The sequence below is a fragment of the Natator depressus genome, chromosome 1, assembly GCF_965152275.1.
Source record: "Natator depressus isolate rNatDep1 chromosome 1, rNatDep2.hap1, whole genome shotgun sequence".
Classification (NCBI taxonomy): Eukaryota; Metazoa; Chordata; order Testudines; family Cheloniidae; genus Natator; species Natator depressus.
In genome coordinates, this window is record NC_134234.1 from 254,801,235 (window position 1) to 254,813,505 (window position 12,271).

At 47.3% G+C, this 12,271-nt stretch overlaps 1 protein-coding gene across 1 annotated transcript; it reads left to right on the top strand.

Moving 5' to 3' along the window:
* The first annotated feature begins 1,827 nt into the window (after positions 1-1,827).
* Positions 1,828-7,042, top strand: NOL12 (nucleolar protein 12). Its single transcript, XM_074941541.1, has 6 exons — positions 1,828-1,994; positions 2,559-2,664; positions 3,141-3,189; positions 3,817-3,959; positions 5,251-5,342; positions 6,296-7,042. The coding sequence occupies exons 1-6, from the start codon at positions 1,921-1,923 to the stop codon at positions 6,465-6,467; spliced, it is 636 nt and encodes a 211-aa protein (XP_074797642.1). The 5' UTR covers positions 1,828-1,920; the 3' UTR covers positions 6,468-7,042.
* The last annotated feature ends 5,229 nt before the right edge of the window (positions 7,043-12,271 follow it).

Here is a 12,271-nt window from a genome sequence, read left to right on the forward strand (position 1 = left end):
AAATAAGCAATGGAAATGTTTAAAGCACTGTACAGGTATTAACTTAATAACACCTACCATTTCCTAATGCCCTCTACCAGTTGCCTGCAAGAGAATCCACATAGGCAATGCCTGAAGAAAAAGTTATTTACCACAGTAACTGTAGTGATCCACATTCTTCTCTAGTATTTCAGTTTTGTGATAGATTCTTGAAACAGTAGAAGGGAATGACAATATGGGCCCTCCAGAAAGTCATAAGCTTGTGCCTGCAAGGAGCCTGCATTTCACCTACAAGTGGGATCCCTGCAGGCAAATCATCTCAAACAATAACCGTTATGGTAAGTAACCATTTTGTAAGTTGTGCCCTTCTGTAAAGAGTGGGCACACCACTCCCGAGCTATGAGAGGGAAGAGTGGATGCGCTACTTCCAGGACCTCTGATAGTATGGTGATGAGCACTGTATAAGCTAGATAAGGCCACGTCTACACTACAAAATTATCTCAACCTAACTTATGTCAGTATACAGCCCCCACAGTTATTAAATCGCTTGTGTGTGCACACTTGGCTCCTTGTGTCGGTGGTGTGTGTCCTCTCCAGGAGTGCTTGTATCGATTGTATTGTCAGTGTGGGGCATTGTAGAATGGCTCCCGAAAGCCAGTAACGGTCAATGTAAGCAATGCAGTGTCTACACCGACATTGCGTTGACCTACTTACATCGACTGACTCTACACTGCTCGGGAAGGTGGTGTTACTAAATTGGCGTAGAGAGGCACTAATGTAAGTGGGCGCCAAATAAGTGGAGACATTCCACAGGCAGGTCAATGCAAGGCAGCTTAGTAACCGTGTCTTTTAGACTAGGCCTAAATAAATACGATAGAGAGGGGAAGATAATGGAGCTAGTCCAGATATGCTCCCTTAAGTGCAGTTGCTAGACAAATGCATTCACACTCTTGGTGCCCTGCAGTGCATTAGTCCAGCAACTACATTGAGGGGAACATCTCCAGGCTAGTAAAGAACATGCCCTCAGTCCCCAGTGGCAACACCTTCGATGAGTTAAAAGAACAGAGATAAAGGGCCACTTTCATCCCTCATGTACACCCAGTGCCATTTTATTCAGTGGGGTTATATGGTTGTAACTGAGGGCAGAATTTGACCTACTAAGAAGAGAACAGGTAATTGACAGGAGGTGGGTACAGAAAAGCTGCAAACTGAAGAAGAATAAAGTTCAGATCAGGAAACTAGAGGAGAGGCAGCAAGGCTGTGAATTCATTCTGACTGTATTCCCTTGGTTGTTAGTAGATAAGGTGTCAGTGCCTCAGAGAAGGACCCCCACAGAACAGCCAACCTAAGCATTCAAAAATCACAAGTCAGTCTCTCCGCCTCTGCTCCACCCCAACCTAGGCTCCCAGGATTGGGAACTTCCAGCTATTGTTATTACTAATGTACAGAGACTGTTCTGGGAATGGCCTTAGGCATTGAGGGGTGGGAGAAAGGGGAGATGTGCCCCACGAGAGCAGGGACACAGCGTAGGCGGGTATGAAACTCCCGGAGGAGCTCAGCCCTGCCCAAACCTGAGCCAGGGTGTAAAGGGTGAGCGAACTAGGGCTTGCGTTGTGCATACTGTCGGTCACACTTGTTGAAGCTGAGGGCCACCTGGCCAAGGCCTCTCCCACGCCCCAGCCCGAATCCTTCCCGGATGGGGCGTAGGGAAGGGACATCCCTTCACCCCCGGCCTGCCAGCTCAGGCTGTATCGCTCCCCTCCCCGGCCAGCGGAGCAACGGAGCCGATCTGCTGGGGGCGGTGCGGAGACGCAGCGGGCGAGCCGCCGAGCGGAAGGGGCCGGGCGGAGCTTGTCCCGGCCGCGCTGGGAGGAGCCCGGCGGGCGGCTGTTTCCCGGAAGGAGCAGCGCTGCCGGGCCGGGGCCGGGGCCGGGGCCGGGGATGGGCCGCAAGAAGAAGGGGGGTAGTGGCGCGAGGCTCCGGCGGGCGGTGATCTTCGATGAGGACAGTCGGCGGTGAGTGAGCGAGCGGGGCTCCGAGCCGCGCTCCATGGGCCGCAGCTGCCTGGTGTCACGAGGGTCCGACGGCAGAGACGCCGCCGGCGTCCCCACGTGTGTGAGAGGGGCAGCTTCAGAGTCGCCTCCTCACGTGTGCGTGTCAGGGGAAAAGGCAGCTGGACCCCCACTTCTTCCAGAGGTGCCTCCCCACTCCCCAAGTGTGGGTGGGGGGGAGTAGCTGGACTGCACCCCAGGTGCCTTCCACCACGTGGGAAGCAGACACACACTCACACCCACAACAGGGATGTTTCTTCTCTCCCTGTCCCTTTCTTTGAATGCTGAGTGAGGAGGGCCTCTTGAACTGGTAGGAAAAAGGTGGGCTGTGGGCCTCAGCTTTGGGAACGCTTTATGCTGGTCCTCCTCCTCCTCCTCTACTCTGTGGAGAGCTGCAGGCCACGCCAGATTGCTGGTTTTCTTCCTCTCATTCCCCACCCCTCTCTCTGGGGGCGGGAGGGGCTTCTGCAAGGGTCAGGGCTTCTCTTCTGTGCAGGATGGCTGTAACCTGCCCCGTGTACACTGCAGGGAGTTCCTGACTGGGTTCCACAAGCGGAAAGTGGAGAGGCGGAAAGTGGCCGTGGAGGAGATCAAGCGAAAATTGAAAGAGGAGCAAAGGAAGATGAAAGAGGAGGTACTTTCCCCTAGGTGATCTATGTGGTTAGCTGGTTAGAGGTGTTTAGTTCATGGTAGTATGTTGTGGCAAGGGGCCATACAGTAGTTGTGGAATAGCTGGAGTGTTTCAGGGCATGGGTAAGGTGGATTGGCAAGACAGGGTGCTGAGAGGGGAAGAAGGACTGGAATAGCTGGAGGTTCTGCAGCATTTGGATGGAGCAGCAGAGCTGCATGGTAGCTCCAGGACTATAATAATGGGATGCATTAGTAGGGTAGAATTGATGTGCACTGGCACAGCTGTGTATGGAGGAAGATTACACCACCTGTTCTCACACTGGCTCTAGCCAGTGCTGTATATGCAGGACAACTTGACACTCGAAATTTATTTTGCAGCCCAGTTGTGGAGGAAGGGTGGGGGCATGCTTTGGGCAAGGGTTGGAGATTGTGCCATGGGTGACAGCTGGTAAGACTGGACTTGACTGGTTTCTTTTTTAGCGGCACAAGGAGTACCTGAAAATGCTGACAGAGAGAGAAGAGGCCCTAGGTGAGTGTTGTCTCCTGTGGTGGATCTGTACCCTATAATGACCAACAACTCAGTTGATGTGGAAAAAACCCCAAAATGGCTGGGTGCTGAAGCTACAAGGAGGGGTTTTTAACTGAGGGCCAACCTGATGCCTTAAAGTTTTATCCCCTGCTGTTAGGAGACACGTGTCCAATCTCTCCTTCATTGGTGTGGTATGAGTTGGGAGTGAAGCAGAGGCAGCCCACTTAACCCAGCGATGATTTTATTGCCCCCTGTGTCTGACTGAGAAGCAGTGTTGATGGGCTATAGAGAGGAATCCCTCAGCCACCATCTTTCCAGGCAGAGATTGTATATGGTGGGGGTGGGAGGTGTAGAAAGCAGCAATTGGGAGGTGATCTGTAAGGCTTTGCCAAGATGTGAGATCCCCTGTATAGAGAGAGAGAATGTTTGTTCTGATTGACTCCACTCTCTGCCTCTGTGGCTTCAGAGTGCCGGCTTCTCAGTCCCGTAATGCTTGATGCAGCAATTGAGGCATCTACCCATATAGAGTAGGAACTGGTCAGGGTGAGTTTGGCCTGGGAAGCCCATTTGCTTTGTGTTTGTGTTGTTCACACCTTTCCTGCATGGTGTGTTTTGTTGACTCTGCAGATGAGGCTGATGAGTTGGAACATTTGGTGACATCCCGAACAGAATCTGTGAGCATTGATCACCCAAACCACACTGTAACAGTGACTACCGTCAGTGACCTGGACCTCTCAGGAGCACGCCAGCTAGGACTCGGCTCTTCTGAGGTATGACTCTCTGCTGTGTCTCTGTCCAGTCCCCATTGTCTCAGCCTCAAAAATCTCCAAAGCTGGTTGGATGGGACCAACATTCCCTAAATATGACAGTCCTTTGAGTCTACTGGGGCCCCCAGTAGGAGGAAGGATGGGAAAGGAGACTAGCAACTTTTACACTCTTCATCAGTTGGCATTGTTGGTTCTTGAGAGGGTGGTAAACTTTCATGAAAGGCAGCTTCATACCCAAAATTAAGTTCTCATATTCCATAGAAACTTAGTGTTGGTGAAAGGTGGTGAATTGATAGTCCTGGTGGCTGCTGTATCCCCAGAGCAGGTATGACATGATTGGCAAGTGTACAGACTTTCCTACATGGCCTGACCACTTGGCTTGAGTCCTGTCTTGAAGAGATCATCTCTATGGTGAGAGGGAATTTGTCTCCATGACCCACTTAGTCCTTGGTCTCTCTGCTGAGACTGCAAATGAGGAATCCAGTTAGTTCCAGCTGTGGTGGCTTTTTGATGTATGGAAACCCCAGAACTGAACTGAGACCTCAAACTCATTTCCCAAGGGCCTTCAGGCAGTAATTGGTTGGAAACGCCTTGTTTTTTCCCTATTGTTACTCATACCTTCTTGTTAACTGTTGGAAATGGGCCATCCTGATTATCACTACACAAGTTTTTTTTTTCTTCTGCTGATAATAGCCAACCTTAATTAATTAGTCTTGTTACAGTTGGTATGGCAACACCCATTTTTTCACATTCTCTGTGTATATATATCTTCCTACTGTATTTTCCACTGCATGCATCCAGTGAAGTGGGTTTTAGCCCACGAAAGCTTATGCTCAAATAAATTTGTTAGTCTCTAAGGTGCCACAAGTACTCCTCGTTCTTCTTGTGATCACTGTGATCCTATGGATTTGAACTAGTAACATAGACACAAAAGGTTCCCTGTGTGATCCCTGGGGATCTGTAGGATTCCCTCTACATCTGCCCATCCAGAAATCCACCCTGATGTCTTTCAAAAATGAAACCCTCTGATTCATCATGAAACTCAATTCTGTGTCCCTTTAGACCTTAATTACAAGTTGGGTCTTGGAATGGAACAGAATAGTGGTCCCCTGTTGGTCTGTGGAGCCCTTCCTTATGGTTTACTGAGACATTGGGAACCAGGCAGTGGAGGATTTGAAGAGTTGGAGAAACAGGTGGTCTATGGGAGGATCTTTCTTTCACAAAGTTGTTGTCAGAATGAGAAAGCTGTGGAACCACCTAACGCTGCTCAGACTGACATGTTGTGTTTTGTTAGGGAGGAGGTAGTGGATCAGAAGAAAAGGAGATGTCGAGTGGATTCACAAGTACGTTGCCCAAGAAGTCTGGAGATCCCTTCCTGTCCCAGAGGTGGGTATAAAACTACTCGTCTCTCTCCTCCCACCCCCAACAATTGTGTAGCATTCTACCACCCTCTAACTTAGATATCTGGAGTATTCATGTGGGGAGACAACATAGGGTTTTGATGTCCATCCTGGGCTTGCTGTGGTGTTTTGTTAAGCTGATGCCATGCTCATCAGCTACCAGCAGAGGGCACCTGCAGAACACAAGCATAGATGGGCCATGGTGCTCCAAAGCTGGGTTTGAGGGGTGTTTTGCACTGATGGGTAATGAGTGTTCAGTAATGTTAATCCCTGTTGGTAGCAGCAGAAGGGTGTTGGTGCAGTCTGGGTGGAGTCCCACCCCCTCCTCAACAGATTTGCAAAAGGAGATGGTTTGCCAATCAGGTGACTTTAAAGCTTAAAACTGTGGCATTCTCAACATTTTCTAGTGTCCAGGATTCAAAGCTGCTTTGGTGGCCTTATGGGGCGGTATTTAATGCTAAAGTGTCTGGGCTATGCTCCATTTTCAAAGGGATTAAAACTTTACTCAGCATACTTAGACTGCAAGTTCTTTGGCACAGGGGTCATCTTTTTGTTCTGTTTGTACAGGCCAAGCATAATGGGGTCCTGATCCATGATTGGGGCTCCTAGGTGCTAGTGCAATACAAATATTAATAGCACGGTGCCATGCATCACCACAAGCAGGCAAACTGCCTTTGTGGCAGAGGCTGTAATCCCCTTCTGTTTAGGCACCCCTCCATCCCAGCTAGGTCTCAGGGCTTGTCTACACTGTAGTGCTTAGAGAAGATGCTACCTATGCCAATGGGAGAGCTTAATCCACCTCCCTGACAGGTGGTAGCGATATCAACGGGAGAAGCTCTCCCATCAACATAGTGCTGTCTACACAGGGAGTTAGTTATATCAACCTAAATCTGTAATGTAGACCAAGCCGCAGACTTTCTCTCTCTCTTTCCTCTACAGGATCTCTTCACTCACTGCCTCACTGCATGCACGCAGCCGGAAGAAGCCCAAGGGAAAGCAGCTCAGACGTGGTCAGGACTCTCACAAGAAAACCCAGAAACCTAGTGCTGGACGAACCAGCAAGTCCCAGCGCCGGAAACTGACTGGCAAAAGAGGGCGCAACCAAGACTAATAGACAAACTGAAGTGGAAATTATCTGCAAGGCCAGGCTCTGCATTTGGCAACAGTCTCTGCCTGATGTGAATGCCCAGTTTGTTGTGGATGGGACCTTGTTTGGATTCTTGTTCGACAAGCTGTACAGCCAAGCCCATCTATTTCTTCTCCTGGTTGGGGCCAGTAAATGCTGGGCCAATCATTTTTCACTGTAATTGCATGCAGTGGAAGGTCTGTTCCAGTCTCTGTTGGGGGGCTGAGAATCAAGCCTGGACCTGCCTTTTCTGCATAGGTCCCCCATTCCCTGGAATTTCCTCTTCCCGTGGGAGCAGAGGAAAGCTAGTTTCTTCCCTTACAGAAATGGAAGAGTTGGGTTTGGAGTGAATGACATCCAGAGGGTTTACAAGAGGAGGGAGGGCTCCACTTCCACCCATGCTCTACTGCATTGACTGTGCATCCCTCCTTGCTCAAGAAAGCTGGCACCACTCTGAGTGTCTCATGCTCTTTGTACAAAGCCACATGCCTGTATACAGGTAACCAGGGTGAGATTGGTAACTTCCCTGGTGTAAATCTTTATAAATATCACTTTGTAAGAGCGCAAATGTGTGTGCACTTTATTGCAGGTGGAATAGATAGTAGACTAAGCCCAGTTCCAGCTGGGAGGAGAAGGATGAGGAAGGCCTTGAATTCTCCAGCACCTAGCTCCTCAGGGAGGGGAACGCATTTGGAGATGTTTTAGTGGCAGTACTGAGATAGGCATGGCAGGAGCAAATTGCTCCATTGGTCACTGAAGGTTGCTATACTACATCTGACAGTGTGACAGTTTAGAAGAGTAAGAAATCCAGTGCACTGGCCCAGCTGTGCTGTTGTGCCCATGGTGATGGCAGAGATCTCCCCAGGCCTTTGCAGTGGTCGACCTCTGACCTCTTGAATGTTTGTGCCAGAAGGGAACTGTTTGTTCTCCCATGGCTTGACTAGAAGATTTTTGGCTAGTCCAGGGGTTCTCAAACTGGGGGTTGGCACCCTTCAGGGAGTCACAAGGTTCCTACATGGGGGGGTCGTGAGCTGTCAGCCTCCACTCCAAATCCCGCTTTGCCTCCAGCATTTATAATGGTGTTAAATATACTAAATATATATATAATATATATATATTTTTATTAAATATATTAAATATAAATATATTTTTAATTTGTAAGGGGGGTCGCACTCAGAGGCTTCCTGTGTGAAAGGGGTCACCAGTACAAAGTTTGAGAACCACTGGGCTAGTTTATGCTGCAAGGGCTTTGCTGTATAGCTGTATCAACAGAGCCCCCTAGTGGAGACTCCGCATATAGCTGCAAACGTCTAATTTCACCATGTAGTTAAACCACCTCTCTACATGACCTAAACTGTACGACTGAAGGACTCTAAGATATGTCTACATAGGGGGGGGTTGCTGGCATAGCTCTGTTGGTCAGGGATGTGCTATTTTTTCACACCCCTAAGCAACATAGCTAAGCTGGCAAACTTTGTAGCATAGGCCCATCCTGTGTCTATAGGAGTTGGTGACCCCTGATTATGGAATTTGGAGAGCACCCACTAAAAGAAAATTAAAAGGGGAGGGAGCTGCCCAGAAAGATCATTTTGACCTGGCAAAATGTTCTCTCTGCCCCATGACTGCTCTTCACCCAAAGTTCTTATCCATCCCTCCAAGAAAGCAGCACCATGACTCTAGCTCTGCAAGCCCTCTGGGCATTGAAATGACTATCACCCTTAAGATAAGTTCTATATGGTGACTTTAATGTACCAAATCATTTCTTCCCCATTCCACCCCTGAAAAAATTCTGCCAGAGTGAAGGAGAAAAGGGCTAAATGTGGGGGTAGTGTCACCATTTCTTTTCTAGCTGCCATGCTAGAAAATTAACCTCTCTGTGGCAGGATCTATGAAACCTCACTAGGTGATCCTGTGCTGGAAGAGTTCTGATCTGCATAAAAAGCCTGTGTGGGGAAGAAGCACTTGAGTTGTTTTACAGTTTTCTCCTCTTCACAACAGAATTGTAGTCTGATGGAGACAAGGTAAGTTAAACAAAGGGGGAGGTGTGTTCCATTCGTGTGCTATATGGAACACACAGGAGTGGGAGAGCAGAAGTGTGGCTTTATGGTTAAAGGTCTGGTCTAGGAATCATGCAGAGTGAGCTTAATTCTAGCTCAGTCACAGACTCCCTGGGTGACTGACGAGACACTTAACCTCTGTCTCACTTCCCCATGGGTAAAAAGAGGGTGATAATCCTTCCTTTCCTCTCACCCATTGTCTGGCTTGTCTGTTTAGATTGTAAACGCTTTAGAGTGGGGATTGTTTGCACTGGGTTTGTACGGTGTCTGCCACACTGGAGACCTGATCTCAATAAGGGCTTCTAGATGCCACTCTAGTACAAATAAATAACGAGGAGCTGCCAGTCCCAGAGGCAGTCTAAAGACAGAAGTGTAGTTGTAAAACACTAGGTGATAAAACCTATTGCAGTGCAGGTAATAACTTTGGAGAATAACTAATGGCACTTCTGTAAAAACTAGAACAAGATAAACAGGGCACACATTAAATGGATTAAAAGCTGCCTAACTGATAGGTCTCAAAATGGAATTGTAAATGAGGAATCATCATCAAGCAGGTGTGTTTCTAGTGGTGTCCTCTAAGAATCAGTTTTTGGCCCTATACTTTTTAATATTTTTATCAGTGACCTGGAAGGAAACATAAAATTGTCACTGATAAAGTTTGCAGATGATGCAAAAATTGGAGGAGTGGTAAATAATGAGGACAGGTCACTGAGATACAGCCATCTGGATCATGTCGTAAACTGGGCCCAAGCAAACAATATGTGTTTTAATGTGGCTAAATGTATTCATCCTAGGGACAAAGTGTAGGCCATACCTACGGAAGAAGGGACTCAAAAAGATTTGGGGTTCGTGGTGGATAATCAGCTGAACAGGAGCTCCCACTGTGGCAGTGTTGCTAAAAGTGCTAATGTGATCATTGGATGCATGAACAGGGGAATCTTGGGTAGGATTAGAGAGGTTACTTTACCTCTGTTTGGCACTGGCAGGACTGCTGCTTGAAATACTGTTAATGAGTTCTGGTGTCTGCTAGTCCAGAAGGACACTTATAAATTGGAGAGGGTTCAAAGAGGAGCCATGAGAATGATTAAAGGATTAGAAAACATACTTTATAATTATACTCAAGCAGCTCAATCTACTTTGCTTAACAAAGAGAAAGTTATGGGGTGATTTGATTACAGTCTGTAAGTACCTACAGGGGGAACAAATATTTAATAACGGGCTGTTTAATCTAGTGGAAGAATGTATAGCACAAGCCAGTGGTTGGAAGTTGAAACTACACAAATTCCGACTGGAATTAAGGTGTAAATTATTACCAAGGGGGTGTGTGGATTCTCCATCAATGACAATTTTAAAATCAAGATTGGATGTTGTTCTACAAGATCTGCTGTAGGAATTATTTTGGGGCAGTTCTCTGGCCTGCATTATACAAAAGGTCAGATTAGATTATCGCAATGGCCCCTTTTGGCCTTGGAATCTATATAGGTGGGAGTGGTAGCCACTCAAGTTTCATAAAATGAGCTTTCATTTTAACACAACTGAATTTGTAGGCCCTAAAGTTGTGAAGAAAATCTTAAAAGCATGAATGAAGTGCAAACTGGTCTCAGTGTTTTCTTCCTGAGTCTGCAGCCAGCCTGAAACAATAGGTCTGAGAGCTGTGAACTACCCCACTTGTCTCAATAGGATGTTTACACTGAACCCAACAATGGCCATTTAAGTGTAAAAGTTGACTATTTCATGACCAATCATTTCAGTAGTAACACCCCACTCCTGTGTTTATTTAATATCTCTAAAATGCCTTCCCAAAAATTGCCCAAAACTCCAGCTCTCGCTACTGACAATTTCTTTGCTACAGTTTTGTGTTGTCCACAGAAAAATCCATGGTATGTGGAAACAATGTAAATGTGGGGATTCAATGTATTTATAGAGCTGACTGTTAAAATCACTAGTACAGGTGTACTATACGAAATGTTACTCATTTTCATATTTAATTCATTAAACACCACCCCTATTTTGTAATGTAAATTGTCACTGCATGGTCCCCAGTCTGTTGCATCAGTCATACAAAATCCAGGGACCTTGGAGCAGGATTTGGAATCAGACTGCCCAAGAGTAAATAGGTCAGGTCTTGGGTGTGAGTGGTTAAGGACGGCCAAGTGCCAAGTACTGGCCATATGTATCATGCAGGCATCATTTGTCTGTAACTAAATTTTTCCAGAGGTTAGTCAGAGCCTCCCTCAAGTGTAGGAGTATTGGTTTTCTTTCAGTCATTTATAAATACATTTCAGCTCTTAAGGAGAAAATGCCTTCAAAATCTAACACCACCTGTAGAAATTAACATGCCAGTCTAGCTCCTCATCTAAAGAGGAAATGTGATCATCCTTCCCCTTATTCACATGCATGCAAACTGATGTTCATGTGTGCATTTGCATACATGGTTATATATACATATGCATGCATGTTAGCTATACATGAGGGTGCAAGCATGCACCCAGGTTATGCACTCTTGTGCACACAGGCTTATACATGTGGACACACATGCAGTGGACTTTTGCATCTCTTCTGCTACGCTTGGGTTTATTTACATCCACACTTATGCACAGGTTTGCAGATGGGCCGGCAAGATTTTCACACTTGCATGCTGTTGTGGAGGGAGAATTCTGTTGAGAGGATATGCAGAAACTTGCATTGCCACTGCTCTGCAGTGACTTACCTCAAGCACATCACGTTGTTTTATGTCCTACTCTTGGCTTAGATTAAAACCAGGCTGAGGGGAAAAAAGAGGGGAGGTGGGGGCCAGCTGAACCAATGAAATACAGGAGACAAGGGCCCCCTGAATCTGGAGACTTGATGAATTGAAAAGGGAGGCAGTTTTAAATAAGAAGGAAAATGGACCTCTGCATTGCTTTGTCACTTTCCCATCCAGCCTGATCGTTAGCCGAGCTGGAAACCGGACTCCCCATATTGCAAAGCGAGGGGGGGCAGCCAAAACAACCCACCAAGAATCACGCGATGCCCAGTGTTGCTGCAGCGTGGGTTACAAAACCCGGGCACAGAACAGAAGTCAACTCCTTCCCACCCCAAGTTATAACAGCAGCGAAGTGGAGGGGGGTTGCACCCCCAAATCTTCCCTCCCCCGCCCTTTTGCAGGGAGCCACTAAGGGAGCCGTATCCAAATGAGCTGCCTCCCGGCAGCCAAACAAAAAGGGGCTTCTGGGCGTGGCCTTCCTCTACTTCCCAGGGAAAGTTTACATGCTTTGTTTTTTAAAAAAAGGCAGCGGCCGATGAGCTGGAGCCGGGCCTGAGCTGGTGCAAGGTAAGTGAAGTGCCGAGGGGGTGTGGGCAGGGGAAGGTTGGGTTGGACTAGATCCCACTCCTATAGGGTGAGTGTGTTACGCCGTTATGAAGTGATTGTTTCTATTTTCTGCATGAATAATCACAGCCCTTATCTTGAGCTATTTTTGCTAGTGATCTGCAAGTGCTTCACAAAGGGTGGGTATCACCCCCCATTTACAGATGGGCAGCCTCAGGCCCAGAGAGATGATTCGTCCCAATCAGCAAAACTCCAGGAAAAAAAAAAAAGTGTTACCCATGGCCTGGAACTGGGAGTGAATGCAAGTGCTTTTCTCTTATTGCCCTTCCAAACAAACCCTCTCTGCATGGCAATTCTAAAGACAAGGCAGGGTGATTAAACAAGCTGAAAAACATGTCGCGCGAGTTTGGGGAGTCAGCCTG

What these genes read in the sequence shown, in the direction of transcription:
- NOL12 (XM_074941541.1), top strand. Translation starts at nt 1,921, where the DNA reads ATGGGCCGCAAGAAGAAGGGGGGTAGTGGCGCGAGGCTCCGGCGGGCG. An exon ending in TTCGATGAGGACAGTCGGCG is followed by an intron (nt 1,995 to 2,558) that starts GTGAGTGAGCGA and finishes TGTACACTGCAG; the next exon opens with GGAGTTCCTGACTGGGTTCC. An exon ending in GATCCCTTCCTGTCCCAGAG is followed by an intron (nt 5,343 to 6,295) that starts GTGGGTATAAAA and finishes TTTCCTCTACAG; the next exon opens with GATCTCTTCACTCACTGCCT.